This window comes from Rhamphochromis longiceps, linkage group LG2, assembly GCF_057381845.1.
Source record: "Rhamphochromis longiceps isolate RC_006_pf linkage group LG2, R_longiceps_female_GT1.1, whole genome shotgun sequence".
NCBI lineage: Eukaryota > Metazoa > Chordata > Actinopteri > Cichliformes > Cichlidae > Rhamphochromis > Rhamphochromis longiceps.
In genome coordinates this window covers 35,550,783-35,569,227 of record NC_140558.1, presented here as the reverse complement: position 1 = coordinate 35,569,227, position 18,445 = coordinate 35,550,783, and the positions used below count along the sequence as shown (strand labels likewise).

At 40.4% G+C, this 18,445-nt stretch overlaps 1 protein-coding gene across 3 annotated transcripts; it reads right to left on the bottom strand.

The window, feature by feature from the left end:
- Positions 1-760: 760 nt before the first annotated feature.
- Positions 761-16,986, bottom strand: stx3b (syntaxin 3b). Of its 3 annotated transcripts, XR_014914089.1 has the most exons (12): positions 16,587-16,986; positions 9,454-9,528; positions 9,220-9,319; positions 9,027-9,101; positions 8,814-8,884; positions 8,148-8,256; positions 7,979-8,052; positions 7,228-7,362; positions 6,342-6,452; positions 4,153-4,272; positions 1,477-3,846; positions 761-1,368 (listed from the first exon to the last, which is right to left on the bottom strand). XR_014914089.1 is itself a non-coding variant. In XM_085425939.1 (11 exons), exons 1-10 carry the CDS (start codon positions 16,614-16,616, stop codon positions 4,186-4,188), a joined length of 867 nt encoding a protein of 288 aa, XP_085282065.1. In that variant the 5' UTR covers positions 16,617-16,986; the 3' UTR covers positions 761-3,846; positions 4,153-4,185. The 3 variants fall into 3 exon arrangements, 1 of the variants encoding a protein (XP_085282065.1); XR_014914093.1 differs by lacking the exon at positions 4,153-4,272; XM_085425939.1 differs by having other exon boundaries at positions 761-3,846.
- Positions 16,987-18,445: the final 1,459 nt, after the last annotated feature.

Sequence of the window (18,445 nt, the reverse complement as noted above, 5' to 3'; positions counted from 1 at the left end):
TGAACAATGAAAGTAATAAGAAATGGACCACACACCTTGTGATATCTGGCATAATTAGAAAATTATTCCATAATTTTGGAATAATACTAAAGGAGGACCTAAAATTATCAAAGCTGGCTACAGTGGGGGGCATTAAGAATGAGAGATATTGCTCTTGTAATGAGCAGCAGTGTGTTGTTGATGTCAAACTGATTTGAACTGATGGGGGCGCAAGAGTAACTCGAATGACCACTCGCTACAAGGTGTGCAGAAGAGCATCTCTAAACCCGTTGAACCTTCAAGCAAATGGGCTACAGTAGCAGGAGACCACTTCTGTCATTTAAGAACTGGAAACTGATGCTACAATTTACACGCAGTTACCAAAACTTGACCATTGAGACTGGAAAAGTCTCCGTTTGTTCTGCGACATTTGGCTGGTGTCTGAATGTGGCGTGAAGAATATAAAAGCATGGATCCGGCAAACACAGAACAGGAAAACGAGCGCACCCTCATCTACTGCTTGCCCCGCATCGTGTGGTTGGGTGGGGCTTGCAGCTGGTTAGGAAGAACAGCGAGATGGGGATGAAACGAGGTCAGGAAGGGTCTTCATCCGCGGATGCAAAGTCGTGCTTATATCAGCTGCTGCATTTACGTCTTTGACATAGGAAAATAGCTCCACACGGCCGATTCTATGCAAGTCAGGGTCATCGGGATCCCTCCACGCAAAGAGGCGATCAGCTGAGCCTCATGCAAGAAGCGAGCCGCACACAGCACTTGATGTAACGCACAGAAATTTTATTACATAACAGGCTTTACAGAGACAACACAGCCAGTGAGCGACTGACAGCCGCTGTTACGGAAAACACCATCAGACAGATCTCACACACAAAGTCACGCACATTTTTAATCATAATTATGACAAACAGGCCAGAAAATACCACTAAACTGGACACTTTGGAACAGATCATTTTGGAGCCGAGACAGTAAAATAATTAAATATGTATATTAAAAAAAATAAAGAAAAGAAAATGATTAAAATGTGTTCTTCCAAAGTTTTATTTTATCCTGAAAAAGATAATTTCTCTAAATATGGGGTTTTCCCTTGATGCACCACCAGGAGGCGGTAGAGTATATGATTACAAATCACGAGTCAAGTCACCTGGCTGTGAACAGTCAGGCTGAGACATCGACACACAATACATTTCAAACACTTCATATAGCAAGAAAATTGTTTACATTTCAATTAATAATAAAAGAGAAAGTGAATGGGACGGATGTGATTTTTTGTTTTTAAATACTTTATTGTATATAAATGGGGGGGGGGGGGGGGGGGGGGGTATGAAGGAGCATCAGGGGAATATTCCTAATTTTTGGAGAAATCCTTCGTGCCTACAAACACCACACAGAGACAAAAGAAATGCAGTCTTTAAGCATTCAGAGAGTCCGCATAAACAATAGCACTGAAAGGCTGATGCAGGTGTTTTTTTTGTCTTTTACCTGTGTAAAACGGTTTTTATGAGAAGAAGCTGTAGAGATAGGAGAACCCAACGATCCCAATGATGGCACAGCACAATGTAATCATCATCTTTTTCTGGAGACGCAATCAGAAACACACAGTCAGACGATAAAGAGAGGAATCAGGCTTTACTTTGCGAGCCGACGCAATTATCAACATTGATCGACACTGGTTTGAGGAAACAATTGAGCAAAAGCAGAACAAAGGGTTATAGAGGTTTGTGTGTAACTGTGTGTGTAAAGAGACAGGAAAGGTGAAACGACTTACCCCCTTTTTTGACACGTGTGCACCAGTCTTTAAAAGCTGTACTTTGCAACACTGTGGTTAACATGCTGACAGCAGCTACTACACTCCAATAAAACACACACACCACTTTGCAGCAAGCAGTCATCAGAATGTAAAATTCAGTTACATAATTCCATTTCTGCAAGTCAAACACGACAAATAAACACTGGGTAATTTAACACATAAAATCTTTAATTTCTGATAAAATCATTGACATTTACACAGGTAAAAAAAAAAGCTTCAATTTTCTCTTATGTTCCAGTCTGCGCCAACGGCTCAAATAAAATGGATTGTGCCCCTAAATGATGATGATGCTGCGGGATTCTCATTTTCAAATGCTTCATACAAAACCACAGTTTAAAATTTAATTCATGCTTAAATTACAACATTGTTTTACTGAAATCGGCCTACTCCCTTATGTCAGGGCTTCTCCTCATGACTGGTTGGTACTGATTTTATGTACGGCTGGAATCATGTGCTTTAATTACCCTGTTAAAGCCACTGGATGACAACCTGTGCACTTTGGTTTGGTAAACTGTCAGTTCCAAAGATTGTCTGAAATGAAATGAATGAAATGATGATGGACAACCATTACTGAATCCAACAGGGAGGTACATGTTGCTAAAGCTAATGTGATCTAATACACAGCCCTGCAAAAATCCTGTCGTCTTTTTTTTGAAAATACAAGTTTTCTATGTACATTAAAATGACTTCTTTAAATAAAAAAAGGAGGTATAATGTTCATTTTAGTTGAAATTGTTCATTAAGACTCGATGGGCTTTTTGGAGGACGTACTTTGTGGTGCGGATGAACTGGTTACAGTAAGAGGTGTTTGTAATATTGTCCCCACCCCCCACATTCACTAATGAGGGCAGTCTAAATGTTAGACACACCTATGAAGTAAAGAGCAGCACACATACAGCCTCTGTTAAAAATGTCAAACCATTACATCCTAAGGCTGTGTAAACAAAAACTGAACATTATCACCTTCGCAAACATCAGATGTACTGCAGGACTGTGTCTAAAACTGGCAACTCAGTAGTAAAACCTAAAACATGCCTGTTAAGGCATTTCCTAGTAGTAAGACAAGACTAGCCACGGATACTTTACAGAGTGCCCATTTGTATGTGACGTCATAAGCAACATGTCTTAGAACAGTAGAATAAATACAAAAAGACTATTCTGGCACTTACGGGAAACAAACCACTAGTGTTACTACCAGACTCTCTAAAACTCCTTTGGCATTGAAATATTTCTACAGCACTTTAACAGGAGGAGTAACTGTGTCTATACATGTAAAAGCTTTGGTTTGGGTTGTGAAAAGGATCAAATTTCAGCTGCTACAAGTAAGCAAGTAATGAGCGTTCATCACACGCGCCTGTAAGTTCATGAAATGTGTTCCCATAAGTGCAATCCTTCATATTTGTTTTTTTAACAACCAGTGATAATTACACATATCTGAGCTACGCATTTGGAAATGTTAAAGTGCTGGAACTCCCCAAACCCTAACAAGAACAACAACAAAAAGAAATCCCACAGCAGTGAAAGTTCACTGGGGAGATTTTCAATCATAAAATCATATCAAGGCTCAAATAAATCAGGGGGTTTATGTGCTTCTGAAAGCTTTCAGATGACAAACGCTTCCCAGCTGATTCTTTGGCAGCAAATGTTGAACAGTGAAATGTTTAGTGACACTGAAGTGATGTTTTATTTCCCAATTCCCTTTTCGCCTTCACAGAGGTACAATAGACAATGTACCTCATATGTCAGCTTTGGTCTTGTTTCCTCATTCGCAGGAGAGCATCCTCAATTGTCCAAAAGTGAGGGAGACCTTCAGTGTGTTTTATTCGATTGAAAAGATCTGCAGGTTAAATATTCTTATACCCATATGGAGTGATCAGGATCAGTTTTTCCTTCTGCAGGCAGGCTGATGAATAATGGTGAGGATGTTGAATACACAGATGATGAGATGATGGCAGCGATCAGCCCTATAGTGTCTGGGTGAGGATGATGATGAGGATAATGAGAAGAACCACAGCACAGACCACAGCAATAATGATGATCTTCTACAGAGAGGGAGAAACATACACAGAAACAGCGTTGATGATGGGATACCTACAACTGAAAAGCACCCACAAACTTAACACCAGCAGGAACTAATTCGCCACTACAGTAACCAGAGGCAAGAGGCCCAGAACAGGAGAACAACAACACACCCAAAGTACTTCAAACAAGCACACACACCTCGAGTAAGCCCTCTGGATAGTAAGAAAACACACACACTGAGCCTCAAAGGAAGTGCAAACTCCTTCCCAAAGCATGCCTAACAGACACACACCCATTATACAGCAGGTATTTGCTCAATTACTCACCCTTAGCGCTTCTCTTACTCAAATAATTCATCATCATTTCTTTAATCCCACTGACAATCCGATTGCCAGAGCCACTATGATCACCAAGATCACCACAATCACAATTATTATCACCAGTTTCTGTTGGGGACAATTAGGACATAAATTATCAGATCCAATGTCAGTGTAAAAACAGCAGGACAGCAGGTCTTTACTTGACAACAGCAGATGTATCAGATAACATCGATTACTCTTGAGGCTTATTTACCACAAAAACTCTGCACATTAGTATTGCACAAGACTGAAACAGGGTCAGGGTTGATTGTTGTTGTCCTGAAAATACAACAGTTTGCCTTTGCACACACACACACACATAATCTGTAACAGCCAGAAGCAAGCACACAACATCTCCAACCCTACAACACAGCAGCGGTTGTGGTTACAGCCTTCATGTGTAAACTGCACATCAACACAGTGAGGATGAAGCTGAAGAGAAAGGACAGAAAGAAAAGAAGCTCTGTGTGTGTGTGTGTGTGTGTGTGTGTGTGTGTGTGTGTGTGTGTGTGTGTGTGTGTGTGTGTGTTGGTGGGAGGGAGGGAGGGAGGATGCTTTTTATTCTGCTACGTGTTGCTGGGCAGGTCACAGTGGTGTTTAAAGCACAGGGTTCCACAGGCCACAGGTTGGTAACGGAGCAGGTAGAGGGGATCGGAGAGCACAAGTCACCACAGGGGGAGGTGGGAATGGTCTTCAAACAGGTTTCCCAAAAGCATCCTCTAGTGGAAGAGGAATTCCAACTATTCCCAACCTGAAAATAAAAAACAACCATGAGCAGGAGTTGCCTTCAGGACTCCTGCTTGACGATTGTCGGGTTGAGGACTGTGTGCAGGCCTCTCTAGGATCTGGATCCTTCTGAGGACAGGAAATGACACCGCACAAGAGCTTGTGACAGGTTGTTTGTTTTTAACCATCCCACACACTGATGGTATGCAATCCAATGGTAGTTAACAGAGCTGTATCATCTCCACACTAGTTAATGCTATCAGTGTGTATAAATCTAAATTAGGGGAGTTAATGTTACAGATCTTTTAAGGGCACCTGCCAGGCTGAACAGGGTAAACTGAAAGTCTAAACATGAAAAGGAAGGTTAACCAGTAGAGACTGGGAGACATCTTTACTTTGTTTTGGTTTCATTATTGCTTGAACAGCTTATTGTGGACTGTGATTACCTCTGGCACGAAATTCAGAAAAAAACCCCAATAACTGCATTTAATGAGTCACTAACATGTAAATGTTGAAGGTCAAGCTTCTATGTTTGAAATCAAGTCTCAGAGGTCAAAGTACCTCTGAGACTTACCTTAGCTTTTAAGAGAACAATTTTCAAAAGCCAAAAGTCGATTATTTTGTGAACAGAGTTAGCACTTTTCACTGATGATGACTTAGACTTCAAAAGTTAAGATAATTCTTTCTTGACAATATTTTTTTTGTTTAGCCTGAAGGACTTTTTACAGGGTTTACTACCCTGTACAACCTGCATTACACCTGCATGACGGTGCAGTTCTACTCAACATGAGAGAGAAGAAAGCAGATTACATTTCCATATGCCGAACATATTCTAATTCACAATCAGTCAGGCTGGAGAACGCAGTTTTTTTTGTCCCATGGTGTCAAAGTTATTCTGTTTAATTGTAATTTTTAATCTTTGTCCTGCTTGTTCAGAACTAACTAGATTTGTAAATGCAAAGTTATTAAATAAATAATTCCAGTGCTTTTGGGAAACCTGACCATTGTTTTCGATGATTATCACTCACACGGCGAGCCTCTTGCTGAAACTTTGCAGCTTTTTTAGTGTCTGCAACAGCGCGCTCCACAAAGCCCACCGACTGGTCCATGTTGCTCTCGATCCTGTCAATCATTCCACCCTGATGTAAACGGCATCAGAGGTAAAGAAACGTAGCAGTGAAATTAAACAGAAAGAGAGAGAAAAAGACAAGCACCAGCAATGCAACAGTTGTTGCGAATGGCAACGTGTGCGAGTACTGGGTGAGGGAGGGTGAGAGAGACATGGTGAAGGGAGGATATGTAGGCACACTATGTGGTTTAAGTGTGGCAAACAGTGAGGAGTGCAACAGTGTACAGAAGATAAGCAGGAAAAAAAAGACAAAAGCGGCTTGGTGCTATGACTGGAAAGAAAGAAAAAAGAAAGACATTACCTTGCGTGCTTTGGTCTGATACCTTACAGCTTTTTTGGTCTGCTCCTTTGCTGCTACTATGTGGTCCACTGACTTGGATATATTCTGCTCTATGTTTTCTACCATGTCACCCTGAAAAACATGCAACATTCTGTAAGGTACTGACACTTAAGCAGAAATGAGAAGCAGATTGGGTTAAATACAGAGGAATAAATCCGGTTAGAGGGGTATTACATGTTCACTGAACAGTTAGATTGCCAACACCTGCACTGAGGATCTCAGGGGTTTGTTTTGAATTCTGACATTTAATTTTAACTTGAATCACTTTTTATAGCCTCATATAGAGATCTATAAAGAGAGATCCAGGACATCAGCCTTGGTGGAGAATTAGCTCTGCAAGCACCCTTCTAGTTCTCTTCTGTAATTCAAACTTTCAAACGTAAAACTGGAATTAAAACTGGCAGGAAAAAAAAAATATCCAAAACAATCTCACAGCACAACATGAAACATGTGCATAACAACAACCCTTACCTTACAAAGCCTTTTCCTCAGACAGCATTTTGCAAGCAACAAGAAATATGTGGTTATATTTAGTTAAGAGGCTAACAGTAATGTCCCTGTACCAGCTAGTTAGACGTTTGTTGACCTTGATGATTTATTCTATTATTATTTGTATTGGTACCGTTAACGCTGAGCGATGGGATGGAGGTGACAGTGGCAGAAGAGCGCAAAGAGTAAAGGAAAGACATACAGCTGGAAAAGAGTAAACAGAGTAATGATGTGCAAAGAGTTGGATACAATGAGGGCTGAACACAAAGCCATGGAGAGGATTTAAGGATGAATTCAATGAATGAATAAGCAAATAACTAGAATCAAATGACAGGCAGGTGGATGCAGAGGACCGTACCTGGCTCTCGACCAGCATGGCGATGTCTACAAACATATCGTGCAGCTCCTTAATACTACTCTCCAGACGGACGATGTCTTTGTGTCTGGCTTCAATCTCATTCAGGGCTTGTTTGGAGATCCCCGAGTCTATAATCTGCGCAAAGGAGAGGCTTAACATTACCGAACAGCATCAGTTTAAACACAGGTGGCTAAATGAATATTTGGCATTGATTCAAATCAATGTGTATTCACTTAAAACGGCACCAAGCTAGAAAACAGTTGTTGTGATACAGCCTAAAAATCTAAAATCTATTCAAGGACACCACTACACAACAGTCCCGTCCTGCCCAGCAGTTGGATTCCTTAACAGTTAAGTGAGGTCAAAGTCTAGCCTGTTTGTTACAGGAATGTGAGACACCGTATCTGAAAATATCAAGTCAAGCTGTGCGTCCTTGTGCAAGAAATTCCTCCCTACTTGTGTATTTTTTATCAACGTGAGCTCAGAGAATCTTGGCTACATTTTCAAGTTTTTCCAGCTGCTGCGTGTAGCCAAAGCAACACAACACAATGCTCCTTATCTCAGTGTGTCATGAGCAGACTGAGTGCGAGTCAGGTCGACTCCTAAGCGCCAATAATTAGCTGACACAAGCAGTTTAAGTTTTACTGAGAAACTGACAACTCGGCTTTCACAGTTCAACCACATCATGGTGGAGTTAACGTTAAGGTACGTTAAGGAAAATGCATATACGTGCACAAACGCACACTCTTACCCCTGCAGTGAACACAGAAGCATTACCACCCTCCAACATCTCCTCTAGTTCTTCATCCGTAGTTGCTTTTCCAGCTGGAGAGGAAAGGGAAAAAGGAAAAGGAGCGGGATTAATGACAAAGGCGACAATGGAACCGTCAAATGTCTTTGTTGGCGTCGTTGTGACTCACTGATCTCGAGCTGTCTCTGAATACGTCCTTTACTCCTCTCCCGGAAATCCACCTGAGCTTCATTATACTTTGTCATCACCTCCACAAACTTCCTAGACAGCACTGCATGCTGGGAGGTAACAGAATAACAATGGAAGAGCTTATAAGTAACACTTTTAAATGATGAAAGCAGAAACCTGAAGACAAAGACGTGTATTTGTCCCGTCTTCCTCCCTTCACGCCTGATCAGTTGCGGCAGATGGCTGCCCCGCCCCAAACCTCGTTCTGCTGGAGGTTTCTTCCTGTTAAAAGGAAGTTTTTCCTTCCCACAATCGCCAAAGCACTTGCTCATAGGGTTTCATTTTATTGTTGGAGTTTTCTGTGTTTTCTCTGTACTGTTGTAGGGTCTTTACCTTACTATATGAAGCACCTTGAAGCAACTCTTGTTGATTGATTGAAATGGAATATTTTAGAAATGCTAAACATTTATTAAAGTCTTAAAGCAGAAGTATTAACAAGCACCCTCTTCTCTTAATTCTCTCTTAACCTACTTTTACCTAAAATACAACAAATAAGACCATCAGAAAAAAAATCAACCTCACATACAAAGCCCAGCATGAGGGGGAAGTTTGCAAGAAAAGCGCTTTCTCAGAAGGTTACTTGAATCGTCTGAAGGAGATGATTTACCTGTGATTTACGTATCCGCGTGTCAGCCGACACCCTCTCCTGCTCTTCTGACTCCAGATTCCTCTCAATGGCTGGGAAGAAGGCAGAGTTACTTCACTTAAACAACCTTGAACTGATTAAATATAACACCACTATTCACTTGTTTACTAATCCAATAGACATACAAGTTATTCATAATGACAGGCTGTATGTAGAAATGGGAGCGGGACTCACTCTTGAGTTTGTTCCTCGCACCGTTGGCCAACTTCTTTATGTCATTGGTGATCGCCTCCAAGTCCTCCTGTGTTTCTGTGCAGGATACAGCATAGTGCAGATTTTCAGTGCTGATGCCTTTCCTGATCAATGTTGTGTTATTTTGTAACGCAAAAAAATGAAGTAAATGTCAGAGCTGGTGGTGATTTCTTACTCTGATCTGATGTGGGAGCAGACAAGATGACAGAGTAAAGCTTTTTCACTTCTGTCACATTCTCATCGATTTTCTCAATGTTGTTTCTGATTACCTCGATCTGTAACACAAGGACACACCGCAAATGGCAAACACATGCAAATCACACCATCTTAGAACACGCAGGTCCTCGTGAATGCAAGTGAAGCAAAACAATCACACTCAGTGCATACATACACCCATAGCAGCACTTACCTCAGAAAAGAACTCATCCATGAAGCCTGCGTTGTCCACAGCAATCTCCACATCATCATCATCTTGATCACATACCTATAAGAATAAACAGAAAGAGCAGGACTAAGAGCGTGAGGTGGTAGGCCCGCAGGCCCTATGTTTCTCAATAGCTTTTCATTCTTCATGTAGAACAAGCCCATCCAAAATTTTTCCTTGTCAACCTGTTGTCTTTAGGTTAAGAGCCGACTAGTTGCTGCACAATTATGGTATTAATGATTTAATCCATATTTTGGGGCATCGCCAGAAAGAAAACCAGCGCTGTTAACACTGCACTGCATTAAAGGTCCATGCAAAACCCCCTAAAATTAATTTTTAAATCCAAAACCAGCCATTTGTTTAGGACATCAGTAAAATGTTAACTATTCAAAATGCCTTACAACAACCTGCAAGAAGACAAAAGGGCTGAAACTGAGTTTATACAACTTTAATCAGAGGACTTCCTGTTTGGTGATTGTGGGCAGCGTTGTCCTGCTTTCATGTTTCATGCAAAAAAAACAATTTTGACCTAATTTCAGTATGGAGAGGTAGTTTAGTGCATTTTCAGCACATTATTATTAGTTACATAAATCAACAGGATAAAAGACAAAATAAATCTCTTAGCTTGTGTGTGCATGTGAAGCATGTGTCCTGAAGTAGTGACATTGGTTGAAAATGTGAGGTAGTAAGTCCTGCAGTCCACTACAAGGTACACTAAAAGTTTTGTTTTACAAGGGGTAAAAATACTGTACATTTCTGAAATCCCACCAAATCAAAGTTAAGACTCTCAACTTGAACAAACAATTTAAGCTCAAACACCAGAATCTTAATATTAGCAAAAAAGTATAATTTAACCTCCCTCAAAGCCATAAAATGTGGAAGCTGCAGTTTCTGTCATTTTGAAAAGAAAGTCCATGTGCTCTGTTAACCCAGCCGCCACACATGTAACATCAATGGAAAGCCCGGATTTCCCCTAGACTCCATAAATTGTGCTTGACATAGAGGTCTCAGACTCATGTCAACGACAGAGGACAAAAATGAACTGCTGGGTCTTGCAGAAAAATAACCTCGATATCGGTGCCTCCAACACTGTCAAACAGCACCACAGACTAGCTTGCAGATTTCCCGATCCAGATCTGGGAGGATCACATCCAGAGGATGCCCAGTAGTTGTCTGGAGTGCAAACAGGCATGTGGAGGTCATCCATGCAACTGAGCTATTTTATAACAGTTGGATCATCCTGTAGCTCTAACCCATCTAAGACTTTTCTCATGTATTACATATTACTTAAGCAATAAAGTATGTTTGCCATGATATTTGCAATTAGATAGATAAAAAGAATACATAAATAAATAATGACATAACAAACCAGCCATGGTTCAAAACCAATCTTCCATCCACTGTCTTAACTACTGATCCAGCATCCCCCTGGGGGCTCCAAACCTCTGTTTAAATAATTCAAAGCTACGTCCGAGTCCATTAAACTCTGCACTTGTTATTTTTTGTATCTCTAAAACCTTACAATAACAGCATTTAAATTAAACCTTTAACACCGGTGCAAACTTAAAAAAAAAAAAAAAAAAAAAAAAATTAGGTCAGCAGTGGAGGCTCCAGGAAGTTCCTGTTCCCAGCCAGAAGTTAAGTCTGGTATTCACCTATAAAAACCACACCCTGAAACTTCAACACTTTGGTCCTCGCATGGATTATAATGTGGTTAGTTGTGAGCTTTAGAGGTGCTGCTAGGGGAAGTATTTCCCATCTCAACGTCAAGCTAAACAAACTGGCTGGAGTCTGGTGAGAAGAAGGATATCTCTATCTGTAGGGTAAATACGAAACCTCAAACAGCATTAAAGGAAGTGTATTCAAATCACACTGCTAGACGATATATTGAATTTATAAAAATAAAATAAGCAGCTGTGCTTTCTTTAAACAAAGTAGAGTCAAAACAAAACAATTAGCTTAATTTAAGTTACAACTTTACACATTTATTTTAGAGAGATTTTCTGTTTAATTTCTTTTTTCTGAAGTTTTTCTGTTTGGGTTGGAAAAGCCACCGAACACAGTTTAGACCGTGAGTCTTCATGCAAAGCTATACTAATGAAATTGCTTCCTGGTTAGCAGCTCAGCCTGACCCTAATCAGTTTACATCCAGCATTTCATCAGAATGCTTCACGCTGCTGACTATACGTGTCACAAGTGACGGGCAGTAAACACAAGTCAGCACTGATGGTTTGCTACGCACGCACCAAGCACTGGCAGTGAATATTTAACATCTAGGACCAGAGGCAGGCTCCAAGACGTCAACCCAATTTTCACTCTAAGCTGACTTTAACAAAACTGAGGCAGAGTGAACGGACATCACGGCCACGCCGTGACTGCGTTTGATAAAGCGAGAAAAGAAAAAGCAGCCCTATTTGCTTCCTCCCTTCTAATTACTTCTGCTTTTAAGTTAAATATATTCTGATCAGACACCCGATGAGCTGTTCCAGGCATTTGTCCAGAGTTTGTGCTTTGTAACAGGTGACTCTGTGTGACCTGCAGAGGTCCACAAATTTGGAATAAGCTTCAAAGCACTGATTTAGGTTAGTATAATAATGTATGTTGGAAATTAAAGATGTATTTGCTGTATATTATCTGAGGTTTGGGCGTTGTATGTTATGGAGAGGCCCATTTCACAAATAACAGTCTTATATATTATCATTTCGGAATTTGTATTTTAATAAATTTGTGAAACCTTTGGCTCTTCAGGTGTGCACCCAGGTCAAAGTCGAGGCTTGGAAAATGTTAAGACGTCATCGGTTTAATGCCTCTGATCTCATATTAGCTGACTCACACACAGTATTTACAATAGTAAGCTCAATAAATATTACGGTTCATTCACACTGCACCTGTCCTGTGCACCTGTTGTGCTTCTTTTCACTGTCATATTCAAACAGTAAGCATTTTCTTTTGCGGTCCTCAGTTTCTGGACAGTTTCAACATTTCCTGACATTTTACAGACAAAAATGATTAACTGAGAGAATAATCAGCAGATTCATCAGTATTGAAAGTAATCATTAACCCTTCTAGGCAGTAACATTTACTGCAACTGCACGAATGCTGACTTTTAGACTTGGCCTTTAACCTTCCAGCCTTCATCGAAAATTTGAATTGCAAATGTAGCCGAGACCATTTGCTTCAGGCTGGCGTACCTACAGCAGTAGTTGAACCGAGAGTTTCCAGGACATAGTGCTTGCTTTTGAATCTCTCAGAGAGTTATTCATCAAACGCACCACTCAGGCTCACGCACACTCTCACACTGCATTTCTGCTCTTGTGAGATAAGACCAAGCACTCACTTCCTTCCAGTGTCTCTCATTCAGCAAAAACAAGAGGAAAGGGAGTGATGTGTGCACCAAACCAAACAACCAAAGACCACAAAGACACGCACACACACACAGCTTGTAAAAACATCGTGATAATGACAGGAACAGTCAGAGGCAGTGACCTTATCCAAGTCATCAAGAAAACTTTAACAGCATTACTCAATAAACTCACTTGCTCATCTTAACACTTTACTTCACTTCAGAAGACACAAAGAAATTCTTGGATCAAACTACTACGAACCATTTCAGCTTAAAGTTTGGGAGATGGTCAACTCTTCATGATTGGTTTGCGAGATGTCAAATATTTGGGAGGCATGTTTAGACAGGTGAACAAGGTTTATGTAACAATATCTAACACGAGCTTTAAATGGTGCTGCGAGCCAAAATCCAGCCCGACTGTTGGTGAATTAGATTTGCTCGCTTAGAAATAAAAAAATAGAATAACAAAAACAAAAAGCATGACAGCTATAATCTCATGCAGAAGATTGCATTTAAGATTTTGATGGCTGCACAGTGGGTAAAATTAGGTCAAGTGGACATCACGATTAGAAAACATCAAACACGCAGCACAGAATAGTGATAGTGGAGTTGAAACTATGTGGGCACCAGTAGAGCTACAGGACAAGATCGACCAACCAGAAAAAAGAAACAAATATAAAAACAGCAGAGGTTTTGATGATCAATAAAAAGTTAACAGCCAAGCAAAAAGAAGAAAACCACTTTGGAAAGTCATTTGTAAGGATTTGTTGTTTCTTCAGGCTAATATGAAGTTCAGTTTTTGGACAATTTGTCGATAAATAATGCAGAAAATAATCAGATAAAATCCATAATAACAAGAAATGTTAGTTACTGCTGTCTGAGCAACAGCATTTTCTGTGGGATGGTTTAAAAATGAGCTGCTACCTTTAAAAGCAGTAGCACAGGGACCTGGGGTCAGATTTACAGCAGCGTGGTGACAGAAGCCTATTTAGTCCATCAGCAGTTGTGTTGATGCAAAGCATCTGACAAGGGATTTAAAAACTCCACATGGCAATGAAGACGGCATGTTTACGCTGTTACAGTTTTACCACTGGGTGTAAAGTGCTTTCAGTGACTGATAAGACTAATAAAGTGCTACGTAACTGCACTCCATTTACGATTTGTGCCGGTCAGGCTAGGAAGCAGAGCAGCACCAGAACCCCAGCTCGTCACTGAAGACACAGAACTGAAAACCAGATGAGCTTAAATGAAAGTGCATTTGAAAATACTATGAGGGAACAGAAAGGCAGAACAACAGAAAGTAACAGTCATGTTAGTCTAGCTCACAAGTGAGGTTACCAACTTCTCCTCTCAGTATTTCTCTAAAAATAGTCAAATAAAACAAGCGTAAAGTGGAGCTTGGCCAATAAGCTGCCACATGTAACAGTACAATAACTTCAGCAAATTACGATTCTACACTTCATACGGTTTATAAAAGTGCCAAGGTCTTCAGTACGTCAGGTGATGTGATAATGATGCCAGTGGCGTAAGCAAACATTGACATGAACGCGCACATACACACACACAGCCTAGATTACTGTCGGCAAGTTAAACATTAGAAAGGAAACTCAAGGAGGGAAATGAAGACAGGGGGATAAGGTGGGAAGATAAAGAAACACAGGAGTAAAGGCAGGTCGAGGTAGTCGGAAAAGACGCAAGTATTACTGGAGAAAAATTAAAAATGTCACACGGCCTGCTTATAAACACATGTCTGACCTAGTTCTGCTTACATCTGTACTTCCTTTAATGTAAAGCCAACTGTGTTGTGATAAAGATATCTGGGAGTGGGGGCAAGTGAGGAATACCACTGCTCAAACAATTTTAAAACACAGCAAATATTTGACCAGCAGTTTTAGGTAGCTATAGCAACACAACATCCCTCAACACACGCCATCATGAGTTACTGTACAACAGCAGCAGCATAACCCAATTCAGAAAAGAAGAGGCCAGTGATATGAAAATGTGGGAGATTCGCGCTGTACTGCACCATTATTGATATAGACCCACTGGCCACTTTGCTAGAACCCCATTCCTTCAGAACTGCCTTGATTTTTCATGGCATGCCAGAAACCTTCTTTTCAGTCCATCCTGACAGGATTGTATCACAATGTTGCTGCACATTTGTTGGCAGCATGTCCATGATGTGAATCTCTCGTTTCACCGCATCCCAAAGGTACTCTACTGAAGTAAGATCTAGTTGACACGGTCAACACAATACTCAGGTAAACAACGCTCCGTTGATATTAAGGAACTCAAAGTGTGTAAAGACAACACCCCCCACACCACTAAACCACTACCAGCAACCTTAACTGTTGAGACATGCAGGAAGATCCATGCTTTCATGTTGTTAACGGCAATTTCTGACCCAACTACCTGAATGTTGCAGCAGAAATCAAGACTGTTCAGATAATGAAACGTTTTCCAGTCCTCTATTGTCCAATTTTGGTGAGCCTGTGTGAACTATAACCTCAGTTTTCTATTCTTAGCTGACACGATTGACATCCAGGGTGGCTGTAGCTCAGGAGGCAGAGCAGGTCATCTGCTGATCGGAAGGTTGGTGGTTTGATCCTTGGCTCCCCCAGTCTGCATGCCGAATATCATTGAGCAAGATACTAACCACAAGTTGCTCTCCAGGGCATCCATTGGAGTATGAGTGTTGAGTATGTGTGCAGTTAGAAAGCACTTATAAGCATAGGAAAAAAGAAAAGTTGCATGTTGTATAAAGCGCTATATAGGAGTCCATTTACCATTACCATTTACATCCGGTGTGGTCTTCTGCTGCTTTAGCCCATCTGTAATAAGTGGTCATTTGAGTTACTGCTGCCTTTCCATCAGCTAAAATCAGTCTGGCCATTCTCCTCTGACCTCTGACACCAACAAGGGATTTTCGCCCAGAGAACAGCCGCTTACTGGATACATTCTCTTTTTCAGACCATTGTCTGCAAACCCTAGAGGTGGTGTTGGGGGGGAAAAAATCCCAGTAGATCATTTCTGAAATACTCAGACCATCTCATCTGACACCAACAACTACACCACACTCAAAGTCCCTTAAAAAAAAAAGTCACCCCTCTTCTCCATTCTTCACCACCACCTGCCAACACGGCTAAATGCACTCAGTTGCTGTCATGTAATTGAGTATAGGTCAAATGTCTGATTATCTTAATTTCTAAATAAATAGTTAAACAAATTATCAAGGTGCTGGGACCAGGATCCTTCATTCTTCAAGAGCTATAATAAAGTCCTCCCTTTTATCGAGCAACAGTTAATCAATACCAATGAAAACAGAGTGACTCACCTAAGTTATTTTTAGCCAAGATACACCGGGATATATAAATTAAGCTCAATTTCACTGGAATTACTTGGGTAAATATGACCTGTTGAGCTGCAGTTCAGTTAATAAGAATTAACCTCTACTTCAAACCTTATACTCAGAAGTGAATGCACAAAACACGTCTTTCATCCAGCACTTCCATTCCCAATCATTATCCAAGCTGCAATGTCACTACAGCCATCACATGAGTTACATCATCATATATCTCACTATTGTTGTTTGTTTATATATGCTATATATTTATGGTAAAGGTTTAAATCAAAGAGTGTAAAATTTTCATTTTACAAATCCTAACCTCAAACATCTTAAAATGGTCGTTTTTCTTTTTCGGAGTGTACAGAGTCAATATTGATGAGTAAAAGGAGACACTTTCAGAAAACTCAACGTTTCCTAAACACTACCTACCGCTTTAAGCTGCTCCAATCGGTCCTTCATTTTTAGGCGGTTAGCTTCACAGTATTAAAATAAAGAAATAAACACAATATTGTGCAAAAAGGGTTTTAAAAAAAAAAAAACTAGTCCCAATCTCTCAAGTTCTCAGCCAGCTGCCAAGCTAGCTGTGCAACACAGACCCACCGCCAGTGAGGCAGAAAATTAAACTCCCCAAAAGTCTTGACAGATGTCCTGAGAAAACGACTTTTTTCTGAAAACAGGAGTCTTTCCGTCGCTTTTCCATACAATATGGCTGCTGGGTTTGAAGCCAGTGTTTTTTTCTTGCTAAATCTCCTCGCTCAGGGGATTAAAACAACAGTTGTGTGGAGCCGTATAATCTGTTTCTCCGCTGGCTACCAGTAATCATTCTAAAACGCACTTTTATGGCTAACGCATGCGCAGACAAGTCCCCCGATCGCGGTGATGAAGCCACGCCCTGAGCCACCTGCACTCGTGATGCATTCAGGTATTGTAGGAATAATAATCTAACTAACCTGCGGATTTGTTGGAAACTCTTTTTAAAATATATAATAAGGAATCAAATGTGATTATTTTTGTCTTATGAGGGAATTTAGAGAAAGATATGGAGTCACAGAAGATAAACATCCGCAGAGTCTCACAACAGCTAAACAACATGCTGTTAAATATCAAGTTGCCTGGTTGAACCAGTATAAAGGTATGAAGGTAATAACGGAAGTCATAGTATGTTAGTATGCCCAGAAACATACTAAGGCAACAACTCTAACATACCAATTTCCACTATACTTTGGGGCTTTCTGTGATATTATTGGTTAATTAGCATGATGTCATTAGTTTCACTGGTATGTAGTAATAAGTAAAAGTCCATCCCTCTTCTTCCACTTATCCAATCCAGAGCAGTGGGAGGGCCGGACTCCTTGTACACCTTGGAGAGGCTGCCAATCTACTGCAGAAGTAATGCAGAGAGACAGACAACAGCAAGTTTTAGGATCACCAGTTAACCTAGAGTACCTAGACAGAACATGCAACTCCAGACAGAAAGGCCCCAGACTGGGTTTGAACCATGATCTTTGTTCTGTGAGACAAAGGGTTTGTTTTTCTACTGCTGGAGGAAATAAAGTCAAATGATCAGCAACGAGATCATCGATCCAGAGGGAAACATGAATACCTGACACAAATGTCATTGCACAAGTTGTTCTAATGTTGTGCCACAAATGTGAAGACCACTGTATTGCTGAAGTCACTGGCAATGTTTTACAATAAGTGATCATAACTTCACCGTCTTTCTACCATGAATGTCTGAACCAAAAGTCATCACAATTAATCTATAGTTTAAGAGAGTTTCAGTCAAGAGCAAAGTACTCAACTTAAATTAAAACCAATTAGAACGTGTTTACATCTATTAATCAGGTCTATCTTTGCTGTGTCTTTTCTTTTTTATTTCAGCACATGGATCATATTGCCATGCCAGTATGTTTACACCTCAAGGTCATAGTTCAAAGAGTTATGAGAGTTAATGAGTTTTGAAGAGGAAAACAGCATGACTGATATGGTGGCCTGCAGCATTACTGGAGAATTCACCACCTTACTCTTTACAGCAAAGTCTTTACTGATGCCCTCTATTCATTTGCGTTTTGGGATGTTTTGCCTTAACCATCGAGGGCACTATAAATAAAACATCCCTTTTTATCCCCCCTTAGAAAGCCTTGGAGAGAGCTGAAGACAATTTAATTTTAAAGTAAGCTCATGTTAAAGCAAGTGATCAAGCATACTTATTTATGTATTTATTTTTAATTGTGGTGTTTGATACTCCCAGTTGCACAAGTGACCCAGGACAGTAAAATATAAATTAT

Coding starts and splice junctions, on each gene's coding strand:
- stx3b (XM_085425939.1), bottom strand. CDS start 16,616: ATGAAGGACCGATTGGAGCAGCTTAAAGCG. Junction 9,529..16,586: donor GATTGGAGCAGCTTAAAGCG/GTAGGTAGTGTT, acceptor TTATTCTTATAG/GTATGTGATCAAGATGATGA. Junction 9,320..9,453: donor TGGATGAGTTCTTTTCTGAG/GTAAGTGCTGCT, acceptor CTTGTGTTACAG/ATCGAGGTAATCAGAAACAA.